Raw genomic sequence first — 15,972 nt, 5'->3', positions numbered from 1 at the left:
TCCTGGGGGAAGGAAAAAAAAAAGGGGTGTCAGCCACACGTCAGGGTCCCCCCCCCACCCCCAGGCAGAAGCAGACACCAGGGTCCCCCTCTCTGGGGTGAAAACACGTTTTGGAGCAGAAAAGGGGCTGTGGCAGCCAGGAGTGGGGGACACAGGGGGTGTCACAGGGTGGGGACTCTTCCTTCTCCCAGGACTTGCAGGATGACACAGTTCAAACCCTCAGGGTCAAGAGAATCTTTGGGAGAGAAAAGCAGCGCGGATCTCCCGTGGTGGGGGGGTCCGAAACAAGGCGGGGGGGGGGGGTGTTGTCAGTCCCCCAAGGACTCAGGGGGTCCAGGGACTCACCCATCCTCCCTGCGCCTGGATCCAGGCCAGGACGTGCTCCCTCACGTACTCCATGGTCCAGCCCAGAATAGTCCGCACCAGCTCCGGGACCTTGGTGCAAAGCGCCTGTAGAGACCGTGGGGGGGGGGGGGTGTGGGTGTCACAGAGGGCTGGGGGGAGCCCTGTGGGGGTACAGAGGTGGTGGAGAGGGGGGGAGGCACCGGGCCGACCTTCAGCACCAGTTTGCAGGCAAAGTAGAAGAGGGCAACAACGCGGCCCCAGTTGAAGGTGCCGTCGGCGAACATCTCGGCGGCCACACGGAAGAAAAGCTCCTTGGGGGCCTGACAGCCCACCTGCTCGATCATCCTGGGGGGCGTGGGCCGGTCAGTGCGAAGCCGGGGGGGTGGGGGGGGGGCCCCCAGGGCCGCTCCTTCCCTCAGGGCTCCCTCACCCACCTCTGCAGCTCCATGTTGCTGTCGAGCTCGTCCCCGATGCGGCGGAGACACTCGCTCAGGCGTTTGGTGTCGGGGCTGCTGGGCTGCGGCCCCCCCAGCTCCGCCTGGCTCAGGGCCACCACCTGCGCGTCCCCGCAGCGCTCCACGCGGTCCCGGATGAACCTGGGGGGGGGGTTGTGGGGGAGAAAGACACCACGGGGGACCCCCCCCGGAGCTCCGGATGGCGGCCTCAGGTCCCCCCACCCACCCCGACTTTGTTGGCCCGGCGGGCCGCCGCCCCCCCCCGCCCGGCCCTCCACTCACCCCCGCAGCAGGATCGCTCCCGTCCGCATGATCTGGTCCGACGAGGCCCCTGCGGAGAGCGGGGGGGGGGACGCTGACCCGGAGGAAGCGGGGAGCGGCCCCGGGCGCCCCCCGGTACGCACAGGCCGCGCCCCCCCCCCCCCCCCCCTCCGAGGCCCCACGGCAGCGCCCGGTGGTCCCGCCCGCTCCGTGTCCCCCCCCTCACTCACCGCCGCCCCCCGGGGGCGGGTCGGGCTCGCGGCCGCCGGAGCCGCCCCCGGTCTCGCCGCTGCCGCCGCCGCCGCCGCCGCCGCCGCCCCGCTGGGCCGCCGCCGCCGCCGCCATCGCCGCCCGCACCACGTGGTCCGGGGCGCCGGCGTCACGTGACACCAGCCACGGGCAGCGGGGGGGGGGGGGGGGGGGTGCGCGGGTGCCGTCCGCGCCCCCCTGTCACGTGAAGGAGGAACGGGGGGGGCGGGGAAAGTCACGCGATCGACACCGGAGTGACGTCCCGCAGCCCCGCCCATCCCCGTTCTGAAAGCGGCGGGTGTGGCCCGGCCCCGCCCATCTCCCCGCCCCTCAACCCTTCGTCCCGCCCCTCAGGACTCAACTCCGCTCCGCCTCCTCCAAGCCCTTTATTGCCCCGCTTCAACATGGCCGCCGCCTGTCCCCATGGCAACGCGGGGGACAGGCACCGCCCCCTCCCGCGCGGCTCCACCTCCCTCTCCCGCGCCGCCAATGGGCGCTTCTCCCGCCTCAGGAAGCGCGGCCAATCAGGAAGCAGAGCTCCTCGCCGTCCCCCAATGAGGCGCTTTCCCGCTCATCCGGGCAGCGAGGCGGGGGCCGGGGGGGCCCGGGGCGGGTCGGCCGCGCTCTCCCCATCCTCCTCCTCCTCCTCCTCCTCCTCCTCCTCCTCCTCCTCCTGCTTCTGCCCCCGGTCCCATGGCCCCGGCGGGTCCTGAGGTGGCCCAAGTGCCCGGCGCAGGGCGATGACGGGGATGGGCAGCACGGCCACCACCATCAGCCCCACGGTGAGCGCCAGGGCCCAGGGCGGGTACGGCCGCCGCCATGACGTTGCCTGTGGGGAGGATGGTCAGGGGGGGCTGGAGGGGGGTCCTTCGGGGGGTCAAGAAAGGGCAGGGTACGTCACGGGTGGGGTGGGGGGGGGGTGTGGGGGTGAAAAGGGACAGGGGAGGTCACGGGTGGGGTGGGGGGGTGCGAAGGGGCAGGGGAGGCCATGGGTGGGGTGTGGGGGTGCAAAGGGACAGGGGAGGTCACGGGTGGGGTGTGGGGGGTTGTGGGGGTGCGAAGGGACAGGGGAGGTCTCAAGGGACACAGGGGAGGTCCTGGGGTCCCGGCCACAAATCGGGGTACCAGCAGGTGTGGGGGGGGTCGCAGCTTGGGGGTCTCACCGTGGTACGGTCCCAAGCCTGGTAGGTGGGGGGGTGCAGGGCCAGCTGGCCCAGGCTGGCCCCCAGCAGGGCCACCAAGGCCCCAGGGCTAACAAAGCGCCACAGGGGCCCGTAGATCCGCCACGGACGGTGGCCTGTGACCTCCCAGACGACGGCCATGAACCTGGGGGACAGGATGGGTGAGTCAGGAGCCACAGGACAGTTTTGGGGAGGGGGGTGGTGGCAGGTCGTGACTGTGTCAGAGGATTCCCTCCACCCCACCCCACACCTCACCTCTCAGCCCCGTAGACCCAGGCCACGGCCACAGCCTCGCAGGTGCCCACGGCCAGCAGTGGCAGCGTGGCCACATAGTCATCAAAGGCGGCCACCAAGTAGCTGCCGGAGCGCTGGGCGAAGGGCAGCCCCAGCACGAAGCCTCCGGCGCAGCACAGCACTGTGGGGGCAGAGCAGCGGGTTGGGAGGGCTGCCCACCCCATCCCTGACCCCCCCAATCCCCCCCCGACCAAGCCGTACCGGTGAGCAGAGCGCGGCGGCGGCGCAGGACGGGGAAGGCGTCGAGCAGAGGCGTGAGGACGGCCTGGGCGGTGCCCAACATGGTGCCCAGCCCCAGCCCCAGCAGCGTGAGGAAAAAAAGCGCCGACCAGAGCGGCGCCGCCGGCAGCAGCGTCAGCGTCTCCGTGAAGATGATGAAGGCCAGGCCCGGGCCCTCCACGCCCTGTGGTGAGGAAGGGGTTGGGGGGGGGAGTTAGGGGTCAGGACTCTCACCCCAGTTTTGGGTTGGAGGGTGGCACGGGGGGGACCTGCGGTCTGGGGTTATTTGGGGGACACTTTGCCCTGCGCAGGGGACTGCCCCCCCCTGCTGTGCTGCCAGCTGGGAGGGGCTGTGGGGCAGGTTTGGGGAGGGGGGGGGACGGGACAGTCTGTCACCCCCGGGGGGGGTGTCCAGCCTGTCCCCGCCATCACCTTGTTCATCTCCTCCTCCAGGCGGCAGTCGGTGAGGCCCAGGGTGTCACGCAAAGCGGGGGGCAGCCCCCGCAGCCAGGCGCTGTACTGGGGGCGCCAGCGCCGTCAGGTTCCCGGGGGGCCCCGCGGGCTCAGGCAGCCCCCCCGCCGCCAGTGCCTGCGACACCAACTCCACGTTCCTGGGGGGGGACAAGACATGGAGGAGGACACACACACACACCCCCAGCGTTGCCACGGGGACATCGGTGGGTCCTGTGGCTACTTGGGGGGTTAAGGACCCCCCCTTCGCGCAGGGACCCCAACTGCTGGGCACACCCCCCCCAAAAAAAGGAGCAAACTTTAGAAAACTATTTTTTCCTATTAATTAGTACTAATTATTTTTGTATTTATGTAAACTATATAATAAGTAATATAGTTATATGTAACATTATTACATATCGTTGTTATAATATAATAAATTAACTTATAGTTATATTAATTGATATTAATTAATATTATTAATAGCAGGACTAATTAACAACTAGTTATTGTTTTACAGGTGTCACCCCGAGAGCAGAGGCGCCGGGGACACAGCGACAGCTCAACCCGGCACGAGTCGCTGGGCCCTGCGCAGCCCCCACCGGGGCTGGCCTAGAGCCCAGGGGAGCTGAGGGACGGAAAATCCATCTCGGGGGCGAAGGTTTGGACGTGAGAAAAGATAAAAAACACATGATTTAAGGTTTAGACCCAAGAAAAGGTAAAAAATAAGTGATTTAGATGTAAGAAAATGTAAGAATTCATTGATTTTCGGACGTAGCAAAAGATAAGAAATAAGTGACTAACTCCGGGGAAGCGATTTAGGACGCGAAGCTGCACATAAAGTTGACGTTAAATAGAACATTTTGGGTCTTTTTCAGGAGCCTGCGGGGGAATTCTGACGGAGCTGGTTCGGAAGAGCAGTGACTGCGCTGAGCGAGGGCGGCCTCGGGAGAGGGGCTGGAAGGGAACGGTGAGAACGGGCTGACGCTGGGGGGGGACTCGGGAAATTAACGATGAGCCGAGAGCTGAAAGTTCCTGGGAACCCCCCAAAGCCTCTTTGCGTCGGGGTGTGGTGGAGAATCTCACACACACAAGGTGACTTTTGGGAGCCGCTGCCGCTCGCCGAGGCGCTGCCCGGCCCTGAGCCGTCCCCCGGAGGTACCCGCGGCCGGGGGGAACCCTCCACAACACCCCCCCGCCCCGCCAAAGCGTGTGTGTCCCCCCAACCTGCGCAGGCAGTGCCGGGTGCGGCGGGTGGCCCGGGCGCCCAAGACGGCGAAGACGACGAGGGTGGCCAGGAGAGAGGTGAGGGCGTTGAGGGTGGCCACCAGCACGGCGTCGCGGTGAGCGTCGCCCCGGCGCGCCCCGTAGCTGGCGTAGGCCATGACGCTGCCGAAGCCCAGCCCCAGCGCGAAGAAAACCTGCGTGGCCGCCTGGCGCCAGGCCTGGCCCGTGGCCCACGCCGAGGCCTGCAGGGGCCGGGGGGGGACACATTTGAGGTAAGTAGAGATGATTTGGGGGTGCAGGGGTGGTCCCCAGGGTGGGGGGGGGGGGTGTAGGGGTGTCTCACCTTGGGGGTGAACATGATGCGGATGCCCTCGGGGGCTCCCTCGAGCAGCAGCCCCCGCACCAGGAGGCACAAAAGGACGAGGTAGGGGACGAGGGTGCTGACATAGAGCACCTGTGGGGACCCCCCCCCCCCCCGCACCCACAGGGTCATGGCACCCCCAAACTGTTGGGAACACCGGGACACACAACCCCTCCCAGCTCTGCCCACCCTACCGGCACCCCAAATCCTTCACCCGTCTGGTGCCACATGCCCCTCCCCCCCCAGCACCGCCTGTGTCCCCCCCCCAACACTCCCTGTCCCCCCCAACACTCCCTGTCCCCCCAGCACCCCCTGTGTCCCCCCCCAGCACCCCCTGTGTCCCCCCCCAACACTCCCTGTCCCCCCCAGCACCGCCTGTGTCCCCCCCCAGCACCGCCTGGTGTCCCCCCCCAGCACCCCCTATCCCCCCCAACACTCCCTGTCCCCCCAGCACCCTCTGTTTCCCCCCCAGCACCGCCTGTGTCCCCCCCCAGCACCCCCTGTGTCCTCCAACATTCCCTGTCCCCCCAGCACCCCCTGTGTCCCCCCCCAGCACCGCCTGTGTCCTCCCCAGCGCCCCCTATCCCCCCCAACACTCCCTGTCCCCCCAGAACCCTCTGTTTCCCCTCCAGCACCCCGTGTCTCCCCCCCAGCACCCCCTGTGTCCCCCGCCCCCCCTCATAGACCCCTCCAAGACAGCCGGAGCCCCCCAACAGAGCCCCCCACGCCCCCTCCCCTTCCCCCCCAACCCCAGCAGCCCCCCCAAGCAATATGGGGCCGCCTCACCCACCTTTCCCGAGGATTTGATGCCTTTGAGCAGCGAAGCCCCCACCAGGGCCCAGGCCCCCAGCAGCCCCCCCACTATGGCCGGCTGGAGCCCCCCCCCGACCCCCATTTCGGGGGTGATGTCCAGTGTCTGCCGGTACCAGAAATAGGCAGTGGGGGAGCTCAGGGCACACTCAGGCTCTGGGAGGGGGGGGACACACGGACACAGAGCAGGTCACACAGGGTCAGGGTGCCCTGAGACACCCCGTGACCCCCCCCCAGCGCTCCCTGGGCACCCCCCTCCCTACCTGTGTGGTTGGGGCGGGCGCTGGGGCAGCTCTGCCAGGGCAGGGGGTGCTGGAAGGAGCGGGCGAGGTAGAGGAGGCTCCAGGCGATGATGACGTTGTAGTACAGAGCCACGAAGACGCAGACCTGGGGGGGACACCTCGGCTGAGATGCTGCAGCGGGGGGGGCTCGGAGGGACACGGGGACACCCCCAAACACATTGGGTAAGTGTGACACCCCCCCCCCCATGCTGCCTCCCCCACAGTGAGCACCCCACGGTGCTCCTCTGGGACACCCCCACCCCCCAGCACCGTCAGTGCCACTGAGGGTGCCCTGAGCCCCCCCCATAGTGCCCAGACGCCCCCCTGGGTCCCAGAGACACCCCCCCCAGAATCACACCCCCCTCAGGTCCTCCCCGAAACCCCCCTCAGCCCCCCCAGAGACACCCGCCCTCACCATCCCCCCTGAGACCCCCCTTTCAGCCCCCCAAGACACCCCCCTCCTCAGAGACACCCCCTCCCCAGCACCATCAGTGCCACTGAGGGTGCCCTGAGCCCCCCCATAGTGCCCAGACACCCCCCTGGGTCCCACAGACCCCCCACTTACCCCCCCCCCAGAGACACACCCCCCTCAAATGCCCCCTGAGTCCCCCACAGCCCCCCGAGACACCCCCCTCCTCAGATCCCCCCAGAGACACCCCCCCCAGCCCTGTCAGTGCCACTGAGGGTGCCCTGAGCCCCCCCATAGTGCCCAGACACCCCCCTGGGTCCCACAGAACCCCCCCTTACCCTCCCTCCCTAGAGACACCCCCCCCTCAAATCCCCCCAGAGACACCCCCCCCCCCACATCCCCCCTGAGTCCCCCACAGCCCCCCGAGACCCCCCCCTCCTCAGATCCCCCCAGAAACAACCCCCCCCCAGCCCCGTCAGTGCCACTGAGGGTGCCCCGGCGCCCCCCCCTCACCAGGCAGCTGGCCAGCCCGACCCCCCCGAGGCGGGGGCTGATCCTGGTCCAGACGCCGACGCTGCCCCGGCGCAGGCTCTGCCCCAGCGCCAGCTCCAGGAAGAGCAGCGGGAGGCCCAGGAGGAGGAGGAGGAGGAGGTAGAGCAGGAGGAAGGCCCCTGCGGGAGCGGGGGGGTGAGGGGGCACCCAGCGGCCCCCCCCCCCGCACCCCCCCAGTGCCCCCCCCCGCGGCACTCACCGCCCCCGTTCTGGTGGCAGAGGTAGGGGAAGCGCCAGACGTTGCCCAGCCCCACGGAGAAGCCCAGCTGGGCCAGTATGTACTGGGCTTTACTGGCCCAGGCGGGGCGGGGGGGCGGCTCCTCTTGGAGGGGGACGGGGTCCCCCCCCGGCACCGGCTGCGCCTTCGGCATGGCGGGGGGGCTGCGGGGGTCAGGGACGGACACGGACACACGGGGACACACATGACACACGCGTGCACATGCACACACGTGGACAGAGACATGCACATACGGACACACACACACAGACGCGGACACACATGCACAGACACGCACACGTACACGGACACAGAGATACATGCACACACGCATGGATGCGCCCACACATGCACACACGGACACGCACACATACACGGACACGCACACATACACGGACACATGCATGGACACACATAAGACATGTGCACACACGGACACACACATGGACACGTGGACATGGACACACACGGATGCACATGCATACACGTGGACAGACACGCATGCACATGCACACAGACACGCATGGACACATGTGCACACACACATGCACACAGACATACACATGCAGACACGCACACAGACACACATGCACACAGACACACACACACAGACACACGCACACAGACATGCACACAGACACACACATGCACACAGACATGCACATGCACACACACACACACACACGCACACACACGTGTTGGGGTCACACCGGTGCCAGTCCCACGCGCCCCCCCCCCGTCCCAGTGGGACCTCCCCCCCCCCCCCCCCGGCCGTACCCGCACACACGTGCCCGTGCGTGCCACGAGGGCCAGTGGCATGTGGGCGAGTGAGCCACGGCCCCCGCCAGCCCCCCCGGGCCTGGACAGCCCCTCGGCCCCCCCATCCTCCCCCTCAGCCCCCCCACACCCCCGCTGCCCCCCCACATCCCCGCTGCCCCCCCTCCATCCCCGCAACCCCCCCAAACACCCCTGCAGCCCCCCCCCTCATCCCTGCAGCCCCCCCATCCTGCCCCTCAGCCCCCACCCCACCCCTGCAGCCCCCCCCCCATCCCTGCAGCCCCCCCATCCTGCCCCTCAGCCCCCACCCCACCCCTGCAGCCCCCCCCCGCCCCCCCCACCCCAGCAGCCCCCCCCCCAGCCCCGCTCACCCGGGGGCCGCCGTGCCACGGCCGGTTGCATCAGCCGGGATGGGACGGGACGGGACGGGACGGGCCGCCCAGAGGCGTCGCCCCCAGATTCACACCCCCCCCTCAATGCCGGCCCCCGCGGGGGGGGGGGGCGGCTCTGAACCTTGGGGCTCCCCAGGGCATCATCCTCATCCTCACCATCCTCATCCTCACCATCCTCATCCTCACCATCATCCCCGCCTGCACGCACCCCCCCCCCCCCCCCAATCCTGTCCCCGGGGGACCCCCGGGAGATGCTGTGGGGGTGTCACGAGGGATCGTTCAACTTTCACGGGGGGGGGTCCCGTCCCGGGTGGGGGGTGCGGAGCGGCCCTGCCCCGGTGCCGCCCCCCCCCCCCCGCGGAGCTTCCGCTGCCCCGGGCGCTTCCTGCCCCGACACGGAGCCGGGGACGCGGCGCCGCAGGTGCCCGGGGCGGGGGGGGCTTGTGTTTGGGGGGGGGGGGTATTGGGGGCGCTCACTGGACCCTCTGAAGGGGCCGGATCGGGCCCCGGGTGGGTGCTGACCCCACGCTCCCCCCTCCCCAAACGCAGACATGAACCCCAAAAGTTGCCTCGGCCTCGCCAAGGGCTTCCTCTTCCTCTTCAACCTGTTCTTCTTTGTGAGTGGGTCTGGGGGGGGGACTTGGGGGGTGCGGGGGGGGGACACACGTGGGGCTGGGGTCTCGGGGGGTGCACAGGGGACGTGGGGGACTCGGGGGTGCAGCGGGGACATGGGGAGGGGGGGTCTTGGGGAGTGCGGCGGGGGACGTAGGGGACTTGGGGGTGTGAGGGGGGTCTTGGGGGGTGTGGAGGGGGACTTCGGGGTGCAGGAGGGACATGGGGGGGACTTGGGGGTGTGAGGGGGGTCTTGGGGGGTGAGGATGGGGACTTCGGGGTGCAGGAGGGACTTGGGGGGGACATGGGGGTGTGGGGGGGGGACTTGGGGGTGCAAGAAGGGACATGGGGATGGGAGTGTGGGGGGGGACACACATGGGGATGGGAGCCCCAGCCATGTTTTGGGGGGGGCTGATTGGGGACCAACAATGTCCTGGGGGGGTGGCAAGGGGCTGGACCCCCACACAGCACCCCAGGGCCCCCCCCCCCACACTTACTGTCCCCCCCAGGCCCTGGGCAGCCTCCTCCTCGCCTTCGGCCTCTGGGTCCTCTTTGACCGGCAGAGCTTCGCCGCCGTGCTGGGTAAGGGACCCCCTGAGCCGGGCGGGGGGGGGGGCACCCCAAAGCGGGGGGGGGGGGGGGGCACCCTGACCCCTGTGCCCCCCCCCAGGGTCGCCGCTGTACAGCCTGCGGGTCTGGTCCTACACCTTCTCGGGGGTCGGCGTCGTGACGATGCTCCTGGGCTTCCTGGGCTGCCTGGGCGCCCTCAAGGAAATCAGGGCCCTGCTGCTGCTGGTGAGTGTGTCAGGATGGGGGGGGGCCGGGGGGGGGCACACAGAGGGCTTTGGGGACAGGAGGGGGGGGCCACACACTGCTGCAATTTCCTGGGGTGGCTGCGGGGCCACGTGGCCTCACCACATCCTGTGCTCGTGGGGCAGCAGTGGGGAGGGGGGGGCAGAGCAGCCCCTCTGCACCCCCCTTGGTGCCGTGGGGCTGGGGGGGGGGCATGGGGGGGTGTCAGTCTGACCCCCCCCCCCCCCACGCTTTTTTCCTTCCTGCCCTCAGTACTTCGGGATCCTGCTGCTGCTCTTCGCTGCCCAGATCACCGTGGGGGTCATCGTCTACACCCAGCGTCTCACTGTAAGGGGAGGGGGGGGCTGCTGGCGGGGGGGGTGCGGGGGGGGGGCACACACACACCCCCCCCCCGCGTTATTGTGGGGTGCTGCGCCCTCACCCCCTCCCTGCAGTTGGCCACCAAGGTGGCCACCTACGTGCAGGAGCTGATCCGGGGGTACCCAGCCCAGGGGCCGCTTGGGGACCCGCAGGAGAGCTGGGACGCCGTCCAGCAGCAGGCGAGTGGCCCCCCCCAGCCCCACGGCTGCCCCCCCGCTACCCCCTGCAGCCACCCCACTGATCACCTGCCCCCCCCCGCCCCCCCCTTCCCTGCTCCAGCTCAGCTGCTGCGGCTGGAACGGACCCCAGGACTGGACCCCCCCTGACGCCCCCCCTGGGAGTGAGAACGGGGCTGTTGCCTGCTCCTGCCTCGAGGCACCCAACAGCACCCAGAGCCCCCCCCGGGTGCTCCCCCGGGGCCGCTGCCCCACAGCTGCCCCCCAGGATATCTTCCCCACGGTGAGTGAGGCACAGGGTGCTGGGGGGGGGGGGGGGGAGCTGGGGAGGGCGGGGGGGGGGCGCAGAGCGAGGTGGGGCTCCCCCGTTGTCACCCTCCTCCCGCAGGGCTGCGCCGAGGGTGTCCGGGGCTGGCTGGGGGAAAACCTGGTCACCATCGTGGGGGTCTGCCTGGGCATCGGCCTGCTGGAGGTACGGGGGGGGGCAGCCGGGGGGGCTGCGGGGCCGTGGGGGAGTTCTCAGAGCTGGGGGGTACTTTGGGGGGGGGTTATGGGGCAGTTAGGGGGGGTTGTGGGGCAGTTGGAGGAGTCTGTGGGGCAGTTTGGGGGGGTTATGGGGAAGTTGGGGGGGCTATGGGGAAATTGGAGGGGTTGGGGGGCAGTTTGGGGGGTTGTGGGGCAGTTGGGGGGGCTCTGGGGCAGTTTGGGGGTTTGTGGGCAGTTGGGGGGGGCTGTGGGCAGTTTGGGGGGGTCTGTGGGGCAGTTTGGGGGGGTTATGGGGAAGTTGGGGGGGCTATGGGGAAATTGGAGGGGTTGGGGGGGGTTGGGGGCAGTTTGGGGGTTTGGGGGCAGTTTGGGGGGCTGTGGAGCAGTTTGGGGGTTTGTGGGGCTGTGGGGCAGTTGGAGGGGTTATGGGGAAGTTGGGGGGTGCTGTGGGGCAGTTGGGGGGATTATGGGGAGGTTGGGGGGGCTCTGGGGCAGTTGGGGGGGCTCTGGGGCAGTTTGGGGGGGGCTCTGGGGCAGTTTGGGGGTCAGTTGTGGGGGCATGGGGTGGTTTGGGGGCTGTGGAGCAGTTGGGGGGGCTGTGGGGAGTTTGGGGGTGGTTTGGGGGCAGCGGGGCAGGTCGGGGGCAGTTTGGGGGCAGCGGGGCAGGACGGGGGCAGCCGTGAGGCAGCGCCTGGCCTCCCCCAGCTCTGCCTGCTGATGCTGTCGATGTTCCTGCTCCGGAACCTGGACCCCGACTACGAGAAACTGCTGCGGGGGCTCTGAGGGGGGGCACCGGGGGGCTCCCGCGGCTTTCGGTCAATAAACCCCGCTGGAAGCAGCACGATGGGACAGGACCGGGATGGGGACGGGGACGGGGACGGGGACCGGGACGGGACGGGACCCGCCACCATCCGACTCTCCCGCCCGGAGCGGCGCTAGCCCCGCCCCTTTGCTTGTGGGGCGGGAATGGCTCACGCCAGGCCCCGCCCCTTTTTAACCCACCTCTCATAGGCGGGAACAACTCGCTCCAGGTCACGCCCCCTTGTTACCCGCCTCCGCCCCTGGGCGGGAACAGCTGGCGCTAGGCCACGCCCCTTATTACTCCTCCACCCCTGGGTGGAAACTGCCCGCGCCAGGCTCCGCCCCTTTTTGATCAGCTTTTCTAGACGGGAACAGCTCGCGCCAAGCCACGCCCCCTTTATTTCCACCCCTGGGCAGGAACAGCTGGCACTAGGCCACGCCCCTTTTGTCCACTTTTTATAGGCGGGAACTGCTCGCGCCAGGCCCCGCCCCTTTTTACCCATCCCCTCCTATAGGCGGGAACAGCTTGCGCCATGCCACGCCCCCTTTTTTCCCGCCTCCTCCCCTGGGCGGGAACCTCTCGCGCCAGGCTCCGCCCTTTTTTACCCATCCCCTCCTATAGGTGGGAACAGCTCCCGCCATGCCACGCCCCCTTTTTTCCCACCTCCGCCTCTGAGCGGGAACAGCTCGCGCCCAGGCCACGCCCCCTTTTTTCCCGCCTCCTCCCCTGGGCGGGAACGGCTCTCGCAGGCCCCGTGAGGAGCGGCCGCGGCCCCGGGCCCCCCCCCGCACCCCCTCGGCCCGGCCCGGCCCCAGGTAGCACCGTGGCCCCCGCTCCTCGGGGCAGCGGCACCCCCGGGACCTCCGGCCGTGCCTCGGGGCGGCGGGGACCCCCCTCACACCCCCCCCCCCCGACCCCCATCGCCAGCGCGATGGCGGCGGAGGCGCCCGCAGCCCCCTCACCGCGCAGCTCCGCTGTGCCCCCCCCGGAGGCGGAGACCCCGCAGGACCTGTCGCAAAGTGGGTACCGGCCGGCAGCTCCCCCCGCGGGGTGACGGGAGGGACCGGGGAGTGAGAGGGGGCGAGGGGTCAGGTCCCTCCATAATCCCCCCCCTCTCCCCATCAGCCCGGGACAGCGCCGCCTCATGCCAGGGCGAGAGCTGCTGCTCGGAGGAGTTTGTCCTCAACCGCACCTTCGCCGTCTGCGACCCTGAGCACACAGGTAGCGAGGGGCCGGTGTCAGCGCCAGGGGGGGCCCACACCCGGGGCGGGGGGGGCCCCAGAGCCCCAGATATGGCTTCGAGGCACCTCTGAGGGCTCAACCCCGCGGTGAACTCAGCTCCACCACGCACAAAACCGCCAGAAAAAAACCCTCCTACACACAACCTGCCCCCACGCAGGGACGGGGAGATTCGGGGACCCAAACACCCACCCCCCCCCTCACTCCACACCCTCCCCATAGCTCAGCCCCATCCTAGTCCCACCTCGACCTCTGTGGGGGCTTGTGCACGGAGCCGGCCACCAGCCACGGGGTGAGGGAGGGGGGTGGCTTTACCCCGCTGTGCCGCAGGGCTGGTGCTGGCGGGGCAGGTGGTCGAGTACCTGCAGGCGCTGACGGGGCAGAGCGGCGAGGAGGGCCGGCTGCGGGCCCTGCACCGCATGCTGGACGCCGAGGCGGCGGGCGCGGCGCTGGACCTGCCCACCTTCCACGCCGTCATGAGGGAGTGGATCGCCTCCTGTCAGCAGGAGGGGTCAGTACCAGGACACCGGGGACAGAGTTTTCTTGCGTATCGTGACGCAACCAACAGTCCCCATCTCCCCCCAGGGGCTCGCGGCTCGCCGAGGAGCGGGATGTGGCGTCGGGCGACCTCGGCCTGGTGATCGTGGGTGGGTGTTGGCAACGGGAAAGAGGGGTGAGGGGAGCGGGGGGGTGGGAAATGGGTGCCTGGTGGAGCTTTGGTGGGGCTGTCAGTGTCCGTGTGGCCGTGTCCCCCCTCCAGCAGCCCTCGCCGCCTTCCTGCCTGCCGGGGAGAGCGGCTGGGTGGGCGCATGATGGTGTTTGCAGAGACACGTGGGTGCCGGCTCACAGCGGCAGTGTGAGCAGGAGCTGGTAGCTTTGACATCTGGGGAAGCTGTTGCGGTGCTGCCGGCCCCAGGCTGCTCCTGACAGCGAAGGGGCAGACAGACAGACGGATGCTGGCAGCGCCCCGCTGCCTGCTCAGCCAGGGCTGCCGGTGGGAGCACGGCTCAGCCCTGGAACCTTGTGCCCGCCTGCAGCAGGGGAAGGACATGTGGCCCCGACAGCTGAGCAGCTCGAGGCGGACGGCGGCGACAGCGACATCGTCAGCCCGTAAGTACCGGCTCAGCGGGGCCGTGGCGCTGGGCCCCCCTCTCTGCGCCGGCGTCCCCGGCCTCAGAGCAGCCCCCGAACGGCGCCGCATCCCCAACCCCCTGTGTGAGGGTTCCCCCCGGCCGCGGGTACCTCCGGGGGACGGCTCAGGGCCGGGCAGCGCCTCGGCGAGCGGCAGCGGCTCCCAAAAGTCACCTTGTGTGTGTGAGATTCTCCACCACACCCCGACGCAAAGAGGCTTTGGGGGGTTCCCAGGAACTTTCAGCTCTCGGCTCATCGTTAATTTCCCGAGTCCCCCCCCCCAGCGTCAGCCCGTTCTCACCGTTCCCTTCCAGCCCCTCTCCCGAGGCCGCCCTCGCTCAGCGCAGCCACTGCTCTTCCGAACCAGCTCCGTCAGAATTCCCCCGCAGGCTCCTGAAAAAGACCCAAAATGTTCTATTTAACGTCAACTTTATGTGCAGCTTCGCGTCCTAAATCGCTTCCCCGGAGTTAATCACTTATTGCGTATCTTTTGCTATGTCTAATATCACTGAATTCTTACATTTTCTTGTGTCTAAAACATAAATAACGTATTTTTTATCTTTTCTCATGTCCAAACCTTCGCCCCCGAGATGGATTTTCCGTCCCTCAGCTCCCCTGGGCTCTAGGCCAGCCCCGGTGGGGGCTGCGCAGGGGCCCAGCGACCCGTGCCGGGTTGAGCTGTCGCTGTGTCCCCAGCGCCTCTGCTCTCGGGGTGACACCTGTAAACCAAGAGCTCGTTATTAATTAGTCCTGCTATTAATAACATCCTCAGAGAAGGGAGGTTCCTAAGAGCCTGCCCCTCTCGCACCCCGCAGCGCGGAAGCCGCCGCCCTGCGTGGCCGCCTGGCCCAGCTGGCCTCCCGGAACGCCAAGCTGCAGCGGGACGCCGAGTCGGCCGAGGAGCTCAGCGCCCGCCTGGCCGAGGAGACGGCGCAGCTGAAGGCCCAGCTGCGATGGTGCGATGCCCTGGGGGCGTCCCGGGGCGCTGGGCTGGGGGCTGAGCCCCGAGGAGGGCCGCGGGGGCACCGCTGTCCCTTTGTCCCCGCAGCAGCCAGCAGGCGCTGGAGCAGGCGCGAGCTGCCGGCGAGGAGCTGGAGGATCTGAAGGCCGTGGCGAAGGGACTGGAGGAGGAGAACAAGGAGCTGCGCCGGCGGACGCAGCGCTTGGTGAGAGACCCGACCTCCTCCCGCCTGACCCCGCCGAGACGCCCGGGACAGCGGCTCAGGGCCCCCCCCCCCCCCCCGCTTTGCCTCCCCAGGAACAGGAGCAGCAGTGCCTGCGCCTGCAAGCCGAGGGGCTGCGGGAGGAGGTGAGGACGCTGCCGGGGGGGCCACGGGGGGGCCTTTCCCTGGCACGGAACCCCGACGCCGTCTGTCCCGAGCAGAACCAGCAGCTGCTCACGGAGGGCCACGGGCTGAGGGAGCAGATCCAGGTGCTGACAGCCGAGGTGGCCAACATGGAGGTAATGGGCAGCAGCCGTGCCGGCTGGCCAATGCCAGCACCTCGTTAGGCACTAACGAGGCGGGTGTCTGTCCCCTGAACAGACAGCGGAGGGTCAGGTGCTGCCTGTCCGTGGGCAGCCCCGTCCTCTGTGTCGTGGCACGGACACCAGTACACACCCAACTGCCCCAGGGTCCCAGAATTGGGTCGGAAAAGCCCTTGAAGCTCCTCCAGCCCAACCATGAACCCAACACCGACCGTTCCCAGCTCCCCCGTGTCCCCAATGTCCCCCCACTGTCCCAGAATCCTCTTGGTTGGAAAAGCCCTTGAGGACGGTCAGTGTTGGGTTCATGGTTGGACTGGGGGAGCTTCAACTCCCCAATGTCCCCAGTGTCCCCCCAGTGTCCCAGAATCCCAGACTCAGGTTGGAAAA

General features: G+C 68.8%; 3 protein-coding genes across 4 annotated transcripts; 1 reads left to right on the top strand and 2 right to left on the bottom strand.

Annotated features, from left to right (window-relative positions):
* Positions 1-29: 29 nt before the first annotated feature.
* Positions 30-1,388, bottom strand: BAX (BCL2 associated X, apoptosis regulator). Its single transcript, XM_074930070.1, has 6 exons — positions 1,292-1,388; positions 1,083-1,131; positions 780-941; positions 555-690; positions 346-450; positions 30-235 (listed from the first exon to the last, which is right to left on the bottom strand). The coding sequence occupies exons 2-6, from the start codon at positions 1,109-1,111 to the stop codon at positions 212-214; spliced, it is 456 nt and encodes a 151-aa protein (XP_074786171.1). The 5' UTR covers positions 1,112-1,131; positions 1,292-1,388; the 3' UTR covers positions 30-211.
* A 493-nt stretch (positions 1,389-1,881) lies between these two features.
* Positions 1,882-7,896, bottom strand: SLC6A16 (solute carrier family 6 member 16). Its single transcript, XM_074929837.1, has 12 exons — positions 7,294-7,896; positions 7,056-7,213; positions 6,116-6,239; positions 5,833-6,008; positions 5,025-5,135; positions 4,682-4,923; positions 4,280-4,411; positions 3,437-3,518; positions 2,987-3,188; positions 2,747-2,906; positions 2,474-2,636; positions 1,882-2,139 (listed from the first exon to the last, which is right to left on the bottom strand). The coding sequence occupies exons 1-12, from the start codon at positions 7,874-7,876 to the stop codon at positions 1,882-1,884; spliced, it is 2,391 nt and encodes a 796-aa protein (XP_074785938.1). The 5' UTR covers positions 7,877-7,896.
* Positions 7,897-8,859: 963 nt separating this feature from the next.
* On the top strand, positions 8,860-11,764 carry CD37 (CD37 molecule). Of its 2 annotated transcripts, none has more exons than XM_074930049.1 (9): positions 8,860-8,901; positions 9,030-9,097; positions 9,602-9,674; positions 9,763-9,887; positions 10,158-10,232; positions 10,370-10,444; positions 10,545-10,724; positions 10,830-10,913; positions 11,633-11,764. In XM_074930049.1, exons 2-9 carry the CDS (start codon positions 9,032-9,034, stop codon positions 11,708-11,710), a joined length of 756 nt encoding a protein of 251 aa, XP_074786150.1. In that variant the 5' UTR covers positions 8,860-8,901; positions 9,030-9,031; the 3' UTR covers positions 11,711-11,764. The 2 variants fall into 2 exon arrangements, with proteins under 2 accessions (XP_074786150.1, XP_074786149.1); XM_074930048.1 differs by having other exon boundaries at positions 10,340-10,444.
* Positions 11,765-15,972: the final 4,208 nt, after the last annotated feature.

This window comes from Athene noctua, chromosome 31 (genome assembly GCF_965140245.1).
Source record: "Athene noctua chromosome 31, bAthNoc1.hap1.1, whole genome shotgun sequence".
NCBI lineage: Eukaryota > Metazoa > Chordata > Aves > Strigiformes > Strigidae > Athene > Athene noctua.
Note: the sequence above shows the minus strand (reverse complement) of the source record. Positions and strands in the feature narration are given on the sequence as shown.